Consider the following 14,818-nt stretch of genomic DNA (forward strand, 5'->3'; position numbering starts at 1 on the left):
AATAAGCGAGCAAAGGGAACAAAAGAGACAAACCAAGAAACAGGCTCTTAACCATGGACAGCAAACTGGTGGTCACCAGAGGGGAGGAGGAAATGGGTCACGGGGATTAAGAGGACACTTACCATGATGAGCACCGAGGAATGTACAGAATCGTTCAGTCACTGTATTGTACGCCTGAAACCAGTACAACACTGTATGTTAACTACACTGGAATTAAGATTTTATTTCTTAAAGATTTATTTGTCAGAGAAAGAGAGAGTGAGCACAAGCAGGGGGAGAGGCAGGCAGAGGGAGAAGCAGGCTTCTTGCTGAGCAAGGAGCCTGACTCGGGCCTCGATCCCAGGACCCCAGGATTATGACCGGAGCTGAAGCCAGACTTAACTGACTGGGCCACCCACGTGTCCCTAAAGTGAAATTAAAATAAACAAGCAAAAAACACTAAGGATACAGGAAGCAGATGTTATTTTTGTTTCTGAATATAACACGGCAAGGGGATTAGCCCCTGGTGATCAGCTCTTTGTATAGCAAATTGGCTCACATCTGCTTTAGTCCCAGGCCCATGTAAAGCATCAGGATGGCCCTTCCCTCCTGGGAATGATTCACAACTGGGGTTCCCGCCCCAGGCCTCCAGAGCCCCGGCCTCCATTCCGGGATAGTGAGCAGGTGACTGTGGTTGGTGGGTTCCGGACGTGCTTGCTTTCCTCGGTGGTCTCGCTAATCCCATGTCCTGTAGTCACTCCCGGCGGCCACTCACACACTGTCCAGCTACTTCTGTAGCCATGTGGGTCTCTAGGCTGCCCTGCTGAGACTCCTCGTGTCTGTGTGGCCAGGTCAGCCTGGACCGCGCGGTTTTAGCCTCAAAGTCGGTCTTCACCTGTTTTTGCTGAACAGGGTCATATGTCCCTGACTTCCTGTACATGAGCAGTGGGTTCAAGGAGGGGAACGGAGGAGCAGACAAATGCAACAGGACAGACTTGGCACCAAAGTCAAAGCCCTTGCAAGGACCGCCCCTCCTGCTTGTGTTTATTGAGGTGGTATAAAATGCCTCGTAACATGATTCCTGAATGCTGTGTGTTTGTTTCCCCAGCAACTGGGAGGGGGACCTGTGTAAAATTAGCGGGCGCGTTGCCACGAAAGATGGGGTAGCGTGGATGGTTTAGGGCCAGTTTCCCCACTCCTGAGTTACACGTCGAGAATGTTTGAGTTGAGCCTGGAGTTGGCGGTGATTCCTGACGTGTCTGTTTCCTCTCCAGCTGGCAGTCCCTTTTGCCTCCTGGCTTCTCACAGGACGTGGAGTGGCCTGCAGCGGTGCTGGTCGGCCAAGATGTTCCTCCCGGGGCTGACGCATCGGCTGTGGAGGCTCACGCTGCAGCTCCTGGCTCGGTACTCGGGCTTCGTCCGCGAGGTGAGGGCCGGCCACGCCGCCGCTCCAGAACCAGCGCTGTCAGGGACTCTGGTTTCACAATGCCCTGTGGTCACCAGAGGTTAATCTGGAGGACGACAGTAGGTGCCCTTCTCAAGTTCGTAGCCAGTGTGTGTTTCCCTTTCCCTCTTGGCTCCATGGCCTTTGTGGGCATCTGGTGGGAAAGCTCCACGCTGACGAGCTCGTGTTCCCTCCTCAAAGCCAGAATCTTTGAGGTGCCCCCAGATTAAAACAGAGATGCTCATTTTAATGAAAAGGAGTAGAAATAAAAATATACATGTTTTAATCGTATTTGGAAGTTAAAAAAAAAAATCATACGATAGTCAAGATTAAAAGGTAGGGAAATTAATTAACCTTCCCTTCATTTCAGAATATCCTACTTTTCTCCTTGTCAGGTAGTTGACTATATTAAATAGCCACATGCCCACGAAGAATTATTAGGTTCTGTGGGTAAAGCATCCATTCAGCTCAGCCCGCAGGCAGGCCCCACACTAGCATCTGGGTCTGAGAGAGTCCCTGCCTCCTGGACAGTCTCAGGAGACAGACAGACAACGCAGCCGGTTCATTGTGTGTGATGACAATGAAAAGAGGCCGGAAGCGTGTGTTTGCTCTCTAGAAAGATGACACAAAGAAGTCTCCTCTGTGGGAAGGAAGTCCTAGTTGGCATCAGAGATGAGCACGTCACCATGTCGCTGAGTGTTCTAACGGAAGGAGCGCAGGCTTCAGTCAGAACCAAACCGAGGTTCTTCCACTTTTATGTTTCACGGCCTTGGGAAGATTAGCTCTGGAGTCCCAAATTCTTCATCTGTAAAATGGGAAAACAGCTTCTATATGTGGTTGTGCGGAGTAAAGAGATAATTTGTTGACCAACAAATTGTTGATGGAAGTACCTGGTGGATCCCGGGAGCTCAGTGGAAGCCAGTTTGTTTTTTTTTTTCCCCTTTTGCCTTCTTCTGCTCAGAAGGGTCTTAGCAGACAATCAGGCTGTTTCTGAAGAGCACGGTGTGATCGGTTCTGGGGACACGGGGGCCATGAGATGCTTCAGTTCGGTCTGAGTCGGCGGTGGCATGCATTCTGACCAGCCAGTAATTCTGACGTCTCTAATAAATTATCTTGCCCTAAACATTCATTTTTGCATTTTTTTTCCTGATTCCAGGGTAATTCTCTCTGGTTTTCCCCTTGTAACAATACATGATTTGAGTAATACTTTTGTTTGTACTATTTGAAGCATAATGAAGCTTGGATTTTGATTTTTTTTTATCCTTACTAATTATAATGATAAATTTGCCAAGCACACTAGGTAAATGATTTTACCCAGTAGAGTCAATGATTTTTTTTTTTAATTGTGATGTTCCAGAAACATTTTCATTCTGTTTAGGAACCTATTTTATTTTTGCCAGTTACTTTTTATCACCAAAATTAGACACAGGTTTAAGGAAGATTAAATGTACGTGGGGTTGTCGCTTGACCTTGTTTCTCCTTGTTGTGCTTCCGTTGGTTAACTTGTAATACTTCGTAGATAGCTGTCACTTTAGGTGAGTCGTTGACCCACAAAAACGAAAGCTCAGAGATGTTGCTAGTGGAAAAATAATCATTGCAATGGTTTTCCAGCTTTTACTCAGGCCCATCTCTAATGAAAGTGCCAAGGATATCAAAAAGCCTTTGGTAACTGGTAGCAAAGACCCTTCAGTTACCCAAGGAAATGGTGAAGACCAAGGAAGTGGCCCTTCAGAAACAAAGCCCACGGTCTCCATTTCCAGTACGCAGCTCGTGTATGTGGTTGCAGACCTGGACAAGCTTCAGGAGCAGGTAGGCCTGTGTCCCGGAAGAATCCCAGGTGCTTGCTTCGGTGTGGCCACAGAAAGCAGTGTGTGTGCAAAGACCTGACACCATTTGGCCTCACAGGGCTTAGAATCATGGGGCCCAAGGGCACCTCGAGAGAACATGTTCATCTGCCCTCTGAGGTGTCTCTCCAAACCCTCCCCCCACCACCAGTGGGCTGTCTTCGTCCTTGCTCATCAGTCTGGTCGCAAACTGTGTGAACCTGGGGCCTCCGCTTCCTCTCCCGTAGCGCTGTCATGAGCCCCGAGCGAGCCCGCTCCCGTCTGCCCATTAGTTCCGCTCACCCTGTGCGGCATGATTGCTAACAGGTTGGGGCTTAATTGTCTCTACCCCACTTGACCTGACCACATCATTTCCAGGTAACTTTAGATCGTCAGCTGTACTTTGAAAGTGCTCAACTGTTAAAACTTTTGCCTCTGTTTCCCCTGGATAGGGCCCCATATTGGGGCCTTTATCATTAATTAAGAGGGCTTTGTGGGCCGAATTTGTGTGCGAGTGCTCTGGTACATAAATCTGCTTTCCTCCGGTTTAAATATGTTGTGGGGCTCGAACAAATAACATGTTTTGAGCAAAAACATGGTCTTCGTTGTAAGTTTGTTTTGGGACGGGAAAGAGCCACAGGATAGGAAATGGTTTTCATAGTCCCTGTCCTGTTGCTAGCCGAGCACTGCCGTTTCACGTGATGTTGGCTTCTGTTATATTGTGAAAGCGTTAGGAATTCTCCCTTCTTCTGACGAAAATGACAGAAAGTCCTGAGTTTAGTTTCATCGTTCATTAACAATATTTTAGAGTTTATAGATGCAAATAGAATTGCCTCTTCCTTTGATTTCTAAAAAGTAACTGAATATATAAAGTGCATATTTATTTCAGCTTCCAGAACTCTTGGAAACAATCAAGCCAAAACTTGAAATGATTGGCTTTAAGAATTTTTCTTCTATCTCAGGTAAAAAAAATGAACCTTTAGACCCAGCAAATCTTTGAATGAGAAATAATTTAAAATAAAACTTTAGACACTGTAGGATATATTTACCATTTTCTTCTCTCGTTGTAAATCCTTGGTTGTTTCTATATTCTGTTCTGTGATTTTAACTTCTCTAAATGAGATATTTTGTTTAATCCTAATGATTCGATTTGATTTACTGTCATATACTCTCTAAATACCATGACACTGTCTAAATTAAGATTCACATCTGGGCCTGAGTAAGTGGTTACATTTAATCTTTATGTCTCTACAGCAGCCCTGGAGGACTCCCAGACGTCTCTGTCAGCCTGTGTGCCTGCCTTGAGTAACAGAATCATCCAAGACTTAAGTGAGTCTTGTTTCAGTTACCTGAAAAGTGCCCTGGAGGTCCCCAGGCTTTACCGAAGAACCAATAAGGTTAGCAGCACTCACTGAAAAGAATTCCAAGGTGGGGAAATACAGAGCAGGAAAGACACCGAGGGAGGGAGTGGTTCAGCAAGACCCAGGACAGCCCAAGACAGACCTAATCAGCCTCATCCAAAGAGTCTTTATTTGCTGGAGGGGGACCACACGGGTGAATGGTTACGGTCAGCTGCTTTGGGAATTGGACTCAGACTATACGGACTTGTTCTGGATGCCTTTGGCCTTAAGGAAAGATAAAGAAAAGATAAAGATAAAAGAAAAGATAAAGATAAAGATTTCAAAAGAAAGCATTTTAAGAAAATATCTTTAACTCCTGTACTCTTTTGGTCTTTGAATCTTATATTTGAAAAAATTTGAATTTACCTTGTTCCCTTCATACTGTCCTAGCAAGTACCAGCTTCCTCCGGTTCTTTAACTCGATAAGATTTGAAAAGCTGCGTTAAGAACATGGAAAGCATTTATGAGATGGAAAAGCGTGCACGCACACTGGTGTTCAAAGTCGAATTCTCCTGTTGTCACGTTTTATAGAATGGCGACTTGGGGACTTCTTTTGGACCAGTGGTCTTAGTTTCCCCTCCTGAATTCTTATTTTCAGGCATTTCTCCTCTCCTTCTGGCTACGTGTCACTTAATTTTCCATCGAATTTCTTTTTTCACAATTGTAGAGTTGGATGTTAGGCTAAAATTATTTTCAAGAACTATGACGATTTCCTAAGACGCTGTGCTGTTTTGGAGTGTCCCTGGGGCAGCCTCCGCGCGTGCTGATCTTGGGTCCTGTCCCGTTCGTGCTGGCCTTCCTGTCCGACTCATGTTCCGGAGGCAGAGAGGGCTGAACTGAGCTGGGGCGAACCTCCTTTGTGGTTCTTTTTCTTCTCCTTCTTAAATCTGGGGTGTGCGTTAGGATTGCCGCTTCCAACAAGCACACTTTCTCACCTGGCTTCCTCTTTCTGGTCTGATTTGAAGCTCCCACTTCAAGGTGGGAGAGAGACCTACTTTATATTCCAAATACATTAATTTCCTTTTAGTAAGCTACCGGCTTTCCCCGTCTGTTCCATACGACGTTAATGTATTTACCAGGTGCAGGTGGGTCAGATACTGTCATTTGTTCTTCTATAAAGTGAATTCCAGTGGCCTTGTCTGCAGCTGAAGAAGCTAAAACTGAAAAAAGTCAAATTACGAACCCTAGATCCATGCTCCTCTGGCTGCTCATCGGCGGCGTTAGCGCCACCTGGTGGGAGCTTGTTAGACATGCATGGTCTCAGACAGCCCCCGACGGCCCCCATCACCCCCATCCGCCCTGGTGCATGTTCTCTTTCTCTCTCCCATCTCTGGCTGGAAACGTGACTTTTCCCTTGCTTTACCAGACCTCCTTTGTTCTCCAGGTGTCTTTCTGTAGACAACACTGGTGTGCTTTCTGGGGAGGGAGGGACTTTGTGCCTGTCTCAAAACTGGTAGGTCAGTAGCACCTCCGTGAAGTTTGAGTAACTTTCTCTTTTTTTTTTCCTGTGTACTTTTGTATCCCCCACCATCGTTATTCCAGGAGGTGCCAACAGCAGCCTCCTCGTACGTGGACAGTGCTCTAAAGCCCTTTCACCAGCTTCAGAGCGGGCACAAGGATAAGCTCAAACAGGCAATAATCCGGCAGTGGCTAGAAGGCGCCCTTTCTGAGAGCACTCATAAGTAAGTACCCGAGGAGTAGGCAATTCCAGACTTTCTTAGAAAAGACTTGAGTCAGAGATCGCGGAGGCCCTGGCGGGTTGCATGTGCACAAGGTGGGGAGTCCATCCAGTCAGTGGGTGCCTGGACGAGCCAGGCACGGGTGCTCAGTCCTTCCGTCTGTGTTGATGGCTCAGCCGCGCTCGCACCACTCACCCTGCACCCAGAGCGTGTCGGGCCGCCTGCTTCCCGGCCTCCCTGGGGCTCACACTGGCCCTGCACCTCCCTGGGCATGCCTGGGCCTTGGTGTCCGCGATGCACCTCATGCGGGCCTCTTTGTGCAAGTCCAGGCTTACTTTTCCTTTCAAGATCCTCTCTCTCCTCAGCTGTGTCTGAAATGGCTCTGATCATGCCGCATAATCCAAGGCTCCTACCCGCGAGGCCGCTGCAGTCTAGACGAGAAAACAGACATTCGGAACTGTCATTACAACGGAGAAATGCTCCGTGTCTCAAACCCTGCAGTCCTTAAAAATACAAGGAGGTCTTTAGCATCCCTGTGGTTGAATGTCTCCTCATTTCTCCCTTAATCAGCTTCTCCCCCGATGCCAGCCTTGGCTTATGTCAAAAGAATATTATTCAGTTTTGTTTAATTATTTTGCACTAATACTTGATTTATTTCAGTCTCATCTGAATTAAGTGAAATCTGTGGGTTAATTTAGGACATAACAGTGAGTTACAATATTGCTTTTGTGGGCAAATACATTCCAAGTGCCAGGTAACCAGCTTGTAAACAAAGTTTTGAAAAGCAACTCATTTATAATTTGCAAATTATATTGAGACTATTGTGAAGGTAATTCGTTTTATTTAAAAATTTGAAATGCTTCCATTCTTTAAAAGATGAACTGTTCCAAGAACTGACTGTAAATGAATCTGTTACTTGCACTTTTGGGGAATGAACTCCAGCTACTCACTCTTCAAGTAGGAAAGACCATTTGGCCCATAGTTTCCTCTTACAGTTCGGGGGTAAAACTGTACACAAGTCCACGTACATATTTCTTCAGTTCTGAGGGAATGCAGTGTTAGAAAGTCAAGACCCGCCCGTTAGGGGCACCCGGGTGGCTCAGTTAAGCATTTGCCTTCGGCTCAGGTCATGATCCCCCAGGCTCAAGCCCCGCATCAGGCCCCCCGCTGAGCGAGGAGCCTGCTTCTCCCCTCGCTCTGCGCCTCCCACTTTGTGCACTCTCTCTCTCTCTCTCAAATAAATAACATCTTTAAAAAAAAAAAAAAACAACTTTTTTTTCAGTCTTAAGAAACATTGATAAATCTACCATGGCAGATTTTTTTTAAATTGGAAATGAATTTTTAATCCTAAAAATCTCTTGTTTTGGCCCACAAAGCCAGTACCCTGTCTGGGGAGACACACGAGCACCTCGGCCTCACCAGTGAGTGTGCCCTGTGCTCCAGGTATTACGAAACCGTGTCAGACGTCCTGAGCTCGGTGAGGAAAATGGAGGAGAGCCTGAAAAGGCTGAAGCAAGCCAGGAGAAGCTCTCCCGCCAACCCCGTCGGTCCCAGTGGCGGCGGCATGAGCGACGATGACAAGATCCGGCTGCAGTTGGCCTTGGACGTGGAATACCTGGGAGAGCAGGTAAGGCCCGAGCTGTCGTCAGCATGATGCCTCTGATGATGGCCCCTCGGTCTCTTGGGGGCTCACCTGAGCCCACGCGTGCTGCCCGGGGAAGGTGGGGGTATCCGCCTCTGGGGCTGGGAGAGTAGGTCAGGGCCCCAAAATACTTGAAGGAAAAGGACGTGCGCCAGCAGATACGAAAAACTGACGGTTGCAGTCTCACTGCCTCTGTTTGGCTCGGGCACTCGTGAGTGTGAGCGTGTGAGTGTGAGTGTGAGCTCACAGACGGAGATGGTGTCCTGTTTGTCCGCCTTCTGGAAAGTGCCCAAGACGCAGTCAGGTTGTTAAAATAACGGGAAAACCATTAGCCCCTGGATTTCTCAGTGTGGCCCTTGAGGAATCACCGAAGCCTGACCTCTTTGCGTCCCTGGCTGAGTTCTCTGTTTTCATTGAACCCAGGCTTTAGGGTCACGGCGGGTGGATGAGCATTACTGTACCTAATGTCTCTGAGGGGGCAGATCCAGGTTCTGGGCAAGGCCTCTGTTCACACTGAGGTGACTTGCTCAAGGATCGAGAAACTTCTCATCCTCGAGAAGCTGGCTTTCTAAACCGTTTAGGCTCGTGGAATGACACAGGTCCTCTGGGAAGGTCTTGTGCTGGAGGAAAAGAGGTGGGATCCTGAAATCCCCGTCAGGAGGTGCTTGGCTTTCTAGCTCGTTGAGGACTCCTGCAGGCTAAATTTTGCTGCTTTAAGGTGAATTTAGAGATAGGTCTATTCTGGCAGAAGTCCATTGCCTTGTTTTTTTATTTCAAAAGAGAAACTTAGAGTCTTTTTACAAGTAAAACAATTTGTTACAGCAATGCGAAGAACAAAGAAGCCAAAGAAAGAAGGGGAGGGCTGGGGGGCTAGCAGCAGGGGGACAAATAGAAATGGGAGTCCTTGGTCCCGGTCCCCAGAGGAGCATCAGCATCCGGCAGATTCTGTATACTTGGTGCAGATTTTTCCAGATTTTCCTGTGCATGTGTGCATGTTGTGTTTGTAGCTTCCATTCACAAAAGCAGGAACACAGTGTGCCACGACTCGGGTGCCCCGGTAATGCACGGCGTTCGCCCCGCCACGGCATCCGCAATTCATCAGATTCTGAGGAGAGGTTGGTGGTGCTGTGTGAAGAAATGAAGAGCCCAGGCCAATGCTTTTCTGAAAACTCTCCACTTAAGAAATAGTTCACTTTATTATTCTTTTTGTGTGAATTTTCTTTCGCAGTCCACAAAAGAGGCTCTCAGGCTGGTAAGAGCCCGGTGTGACGGACTAAGATAAATGAACATGCTGGCTTCTGAGAATGCCAAGCGTTTGGCCCCAAAAAGTGAGGCTTGACGATGAGTCAGCCCTTTGCTGTGAGGGAGAAATACTCTGGCAGTCACTGGGGAGCGCCCTTTTTCTGGGTTCCTGGGGGGGTAGCTGTTCTGTGTGTCCTTTCATAAGGGGCTTTTGTTCGCATTCAGACGGAGTGGAGGGGCCTTCATTCGCTCTCCTGGCCTTTGCAGATTCAAAAGATGGGCCTGGCGACAAAGGACATAAAGAGCTTCCCCGCTCTCGCCGAGCTGGTCGCTGCCGCCAAGGACCAGGCAACGGCAGAACAGCCCTGAGCATTTTGGAAGAGCCCACGGGGAGGGGAGAGCAGGCCATGGAGCCTGAGGGGAGGAAAGCGGCTCTGTCCCCTCCCCAAGTCTCTGTGGCCCAGAAGTGGTGCACCGTGTCTCCAGCCACACCCCAACGCCACACCCCAACGCCGCTGCTCTCCGCACATCAGGTGTCCTGTCACCCAGAGCAGAACACAGAAGCCTTTTTCCGTTGTATGGAAGATCGTTTTTAAGACACTTGAAACTTTCTACTATAGTTTACAGAGCAAATTATTTTATTTTTATTGTAAATCTTAGCGTGGAAGAGCCGTTTTCTAAAACGGGACTTGAGTTCGTAGAGCCGGCAGCTGCGGAAAGTTGGCCGGGACCCGCCGCGGGGAGCGCCCGCCTGCAGGGGGACCGCGCGCAGGGGACGCTCTGAGGCAGGCGGGAAGCCGCACTCCTCCGTCTGCCCGGCGCGAAGCAGGAGGAAAGACGTGTTTCCTGAATAAAAGACGTGTCTGCCCAAGCGCGTGCGGTTTGGGGTTTGGGGTTGTGGCTGAGCACGGGTGAGATGGCGCTCCCCGGCGGGAGGGAGAGGCTGCAGGGCGCGGGGAAGAGGGAGGAGCGCGAGGTGGGCCGCTGCCGACCCACTGCGGAGGCGCCGGAGGCGCCGCTCTCCTCCCGCTAGCGTGCGTCTCGTCGCATCTCAGAGTCTCCTTGGTTCAAAGGCCCGCGGCCGGCCGAGAAAGGAAGAGGCTAAGAGGCCATGAGGAGAGCAGGGCTGGGAGCCAGCAGCAGTTACTCTGCTGTTTGTTTTCAGCGCCGTGATGAGGCCGAGCTGCAGAAGGGGGGCACGAGAGGAACCCCAGTAAGAGCGGCAGGGGCGGCAGGAGCTCCCGGGCGGCCCTGCAGCTCCCGCTGTGTTTCGGGGCCTGGAGAGCGCTGGCTGCAGCCCTGCGCGCCCTGCCCCGGCTGGAGCAGGCTCTCACCCGATGGGACCGGGGTCTGGTGGGCCGCAGCCCCGCGGTGAGAGCAGAAGGGACTCAGCGTCAGGGTGGGCGCTCGCACGACCGCGGGCACCGGCTCAGCCGTCTACACGGGCTGTTGCCTCTGCGGGTGCTGGGCCTGTAGGCCGTCGGGGGCAGTCGGGGGGGGGGGGCAGTAGGAAGGTGTCCTGGAGGGGACGGGAAGTGAGAGCGAGCTAGGCTGACCTGGAGCCAGTGGAGATAAGCCCACACCCGCGTTTGTCTCTTGCTGCCCCCAGACCCCAAGTTCTGTAAAGGGGGCCTACAAAAGTCGTGCTTTCTTGAAGCTGCACACACCCCCGGCCCAGGATTTGCGGGAGCCGAGGGAGATCCAGCGGGGGCCCTGCCACCCTGTGCCAGCAGGCAAGCCTGCAGCCCCACAGGACCTGTGTGAGCCACCACAGTGGCCGGCCCAGCACTTGCCTCTGCGTGTAAACTTAGGCCCTCGTGGGTAAGGCCAGCCTCCCGCCACCCCTGGCACGGCCCTCCGGGAGCCAAGACCCAGCGCCAGCGGCTGCGCAGATCCGCCCACCTGCCCACGGTCTGCTCAGTTGCCACGTGGCTGAGCACCTGTCGCCAGCCCAGCGCTGGTCAACGCTAGCCTTGGTGTGTCCCCTCGGCCTGGCTGCCTTGCCTTTCTCGTTTGTCTCAAAACAGGGTTGACAGGGATCCAATGTATTTAGCCCTTCCAACCCCCCACTGTCCCCGTATGCAGATGAGGAAACAGAAAACAAGGAGTTAGGATAACTAACAAGTGGAATTTCAATCCAACCAAACTGGTCCCAGGGTCCAGGCTTCCCCACTAGGTAATAATTCTCCCTCCTTAATAGGAGCGTCGGAACAGAGAAGCTGCTGCTGCAGGACTGGGGCCCAGGCTCGGCCTAGGTCCGGTAACAACACGTTCCGGGCTCATTTCGGCGTAGCTACACGCTTGGGGTCCTGAGGCTGGTTTCTAGGCTGAAGAAACAGTCTTTAGTGAAAAGCAGAAAGTTCTAGAACGCTTATCCCTGGCTTCCCCAGAACGTCTGTGTCAATGTGTGTTCTGTTAGTTCGCTTTGCCTTGAAGAATCATAATTGAGCAAAGGTTAAGGACGAACCAATGCATTTTTTATAGGAAAAACTAGAATGAGTTTTTACCCTAAGACATAGGAGCCAAACAGCCATCTCAGCACAAGGACGTCTCTCTGGCCTGGGTGATGTGGTGCCTGGAGGCTGTGCGCGAGTTGGTGGGGCGCTCCCCGCCATCGTTCAGGGACCCCGGCTGCCTCCCAGCCGCCATCTCCTTCCTGTGGCTTCCACGTTCCCTGAGGGTGACTTCCTGTGTTGGTTCCCTGTGGCTGTTTTAACAAATTACTGCAAATATGGTGGCTTAAAAGGACAGAATTCTGTTCTCTCAGAGTTCTGAAGGCAGAGGTCCGAATGTGGGCGTCGGCGGGGCCCTGCACCCTGAGGACTGGTCAGACACAGTCCTCCTTGCCTCTCCCACCTCCCTCGCATTAGCACTACTCAGTCTCTGCCTCCCTCTTCCCAGGGCCGCCTGCCCTTCCTCCCTTAGGAGAACGCTGTCCTTGCATTTAGGATCCACGTGCTTAATCCGGGAGGATCTCGTCCCGAGCTCCCGAGCTGAATCGTGTTTGCAAAGGCCTCTTTGCCGAGTGAGGTCACCGGGCACCAGGCCCAGGTTCCAGGGCTTCGGATGTGGGCAGACCTTCTGGAGCCACCATGTGGTCTCCCCCTTGGCGGCAGCCAACCGGGAAAGGAAAAGCACATGGAGGGCCACGCCGGGGGGGGGGGGGGGGGGGGGGGGGGGGTGGGTGGGTGGGGGGGGGGGTGGTGGCCCCATGTGGGAGAGCCCAGCACACTCCCGTGGCTGGAGCTCAGCCCGTGGAGACTGGAAACTGGTCTGGCTGTGTGTCCAGGAGGACCGAGAGACAGACGCTGATCCTGGAGCTGCTTCAGACTCACGCCCGCACTCCTGGTGGGCATCTGTACTGGTGATTCTGCAGCGTCCTGGACTTCTGTAGGGAGTCGCTGCCAGCAACCAAGCTGCTCAGCCACCAAGCGCGTGTGGGAAAGGCTGCCCCAGGGTCCTCCGGCCTCTCCTGGTGGGCTAAAGCAGGGCAGCCAGGGCTGCAGGACTTCGGGTGCTTGGCCTTGCCCTACTGGCCGCACGGTGACACGCAGATGTGACCTGCCACGGAGATCACCGAGACCTTCCCGCTCAAGTTCATGTTCCAGGACTGAGGCCAGTGACGGAATGCAGACGTCAAGTGAGTGGTAGATTCTGAAGCCGGGTCTTGGGGATGGTGGGGCGGTGATTCTTCTCTGAAGGCACCGTTGATCTTCTTGGTGCTGGCACCCCGACCCACAGGAGAGACCCCTCCTCCTCCGCCTCCACGCAGCCCCAGTGGAGTCTCCCCACCATGGGAGAAAGCCGGCCTCTCCCTGTCTCTCCTCCTCCTGCCTCAGGGTCAGCAGCTCTGAAGGGGACGCTGGCACTGACCTGTGCACGTTCCCGGCACTGCCCACCCCCCTTGACCGGCCTCCGGGTGTCGTGTCGCACAGCAGCGGGGGTAGGCCCCATGCTCCCTTCCCGCGGCTGCCAGCGCGCCTGTGTGCTCCGCTCAGCCTCATTCTCACATTCACGCTGTACCTCAGAACATGGGTTCTCTCTCTGATGGGGGGCCAAAACGCACTCTTAATCTTCAAGGCGGGTTCCGGCTGTGAAGGACTCCAGCGTGATGCAGTAACCATGACCTGAGTCACTCTCCCGCCTTGAACAGCTGAACAAGGCCAAGGTCAGAAACGTGCAGTGTGGACACCGGGCAGCAGCAGTGTCCGAGATCTCAGAGAGAAGGGAAACTGAGCCCCGTGTGGACGGCGGCCAGGCCCCAGCACAGGAGGACCCAGAGCCTGGCGACTCTGGTTTGAGAGAGTTTGGAGTTGGGGGTGCTTGGGAGGCCAGAACTTGGGGGTAGAGTGTGGAGAGGAAGGAGGGCGGCTCTCGTATAGCTGGGTGCTGACTAGCCGTGTGGACAGGTGTGGGCAGGAGGCCACGAAGGCGAGGAAGGGAGCAGGTAGAACAATCCTCTGAGCTCGGGGGGCCTGGGAACAGTGTGTGTTCCCGGAATGGAAGGTTTCTCACAGGGGCCATGAGGAGGGTCCTTGGAGGGATATGGCCTCAGGGGTGGCACCGAATTAGCCTAAACCGCAGGCTGGTCTCTACCCGCTTAACGGAGCTTACAAACAGGCCTCAGAGGAGAACTTTCCGGGTAGCTCAACAGAAGTGTGCAGTAACTTGCAGGCAGGGAGGTGGGCTACAGGACCCCCACTCCTTTGAAGTGATGGAGTCACTGACATTCAAAACACACGGTGTTTGAGGGTCTCCCTGAGGCACCCTGAACGTCTACTCATTCTGCAGCTTTAAGAAATCACATGATGGGGGCACCTGGGTGGCTCGTTGGTGAAGTGGCTGCCTTCGGCTCAGGTCATGACCTCAGGGTCCTGGGATCGAGCCCGGCATCAGACTCCCTGATCTGCGCAGGGTCTGTTTGTCCCTCTCCCTCCACCCCTCTCCCTGCTGGTGCTCTCTTGGTCTCTCTCAAATAAATAAATAAAATCTTTTTTTTTTAATTCTTTTAAAATTTTATTTATTTGAGAGAGAGCATGAGAAGGGAGAAGGTCAGAGGGAGAAGCAGACTCCCCATGGAGCTGGGAGCCCGATGCCGGACTCGATCTTGGGACTCCAGGATCATGACCTGAGCTGAAGGCAGTCACTCAACCAACTGAGCCACCCAGGTGCCCCAATAAGTAAAATCTTGAAGGAAAAAAAAAAAAATCATGGGCGGAGGCCTCTGCCTTCAGCTCAGGTCATGATCTCAGGGTCCTGGGATCGAGCCCTGCATCTGGTCCTCTGCTCAGCAGGGAGCCTGCTTCTCCCTCTCTCTCTCTGCCTACTTGTGATCTCTCTCTGTCAAATAAATAAATAAAGTCTTAAAAAAAAAATCAAGGCAAAATGGTGACCACACAAAAACCTGCACACGGATGTTTATAGCAGCTTTTATTCATAATTTCCAAAAAATATTGAAAACAACCAAATTGTCCTTGAGTATGGGGATGGATAAATCAAAGGCTGGCCCATCCAGGCAGTGGAATGTCATTGGTGCTAAAAAGAAATGAGCCATCAAGCCATGAAAAGATATGGAGGCATCTTAAACGCATATTGCTAAGAGAAGGCGA

The 14,818-nt window shown here is 51.7% G+C and overlaps 1 protein-coding gene across 16 annotated transcripts in view; it reads left to right on the forward strand.

The window, feature by feature from the left end:
- Positions 1-9,828, forward strand: part of COG2 (component of oligomeric golgi complex 2) — a 53,993-nt gene extending 44,165 nt beyond the window's left edge. For 13 of the 16 annotated variants that reach the window (XM_047701366.1, XM_047701354.1, XM_047701356.1 and 10 more), the window contains 7 exons: positions 1,254-1,405; positions 3,035-3,232; positions 4,136-4,208; positions 4,501-4,643; positions 6,189-6,328; positions 7,769-7,952; positions 9,477-9,828. In XM_047701366.1, coding sequence (XP_047557322.1) covers positions 1,254-1,405; positions 3,035-3,232; positions 4,136-4,208; positions 4,501-4,643; positions 6,189-6,328; positions 7,769-7,952; positions 9,477-9,578 — 992 coding nt within the window. In that variant the 3' untranslated portion in view covers positions 9,579-9,828. Of the gene's footprint in view, positions 1-1,253; positions 1,406-3,034; positions 3,233-4,135; positions 4,209-4,500; positions 4,644-6,188; positions 6,329-7,768; positions 7,953-9,476 lie in introns of those variants that run through there. The other 3 variants (XM_047701355.1, XM_047701362.1, XR_007122569.1) reach the window with 2 other exon arrangements.
- Positions 9,829-14,818: the final 4,990 nt, after the last annotated feature.

The sequence above is a fragment of the Lutra lutra genome, chromosome 14 (assembly GCF_902655055.1).
Source record: "Lutra lutra chromosome 14, mLutLut1.2, whole genome shotgun sequence".
NCBI lineage: Eukaryota > Metazoa > Chordata > Mammalia > Carnivora > Mustelidae > Lutra > Lutra lutra.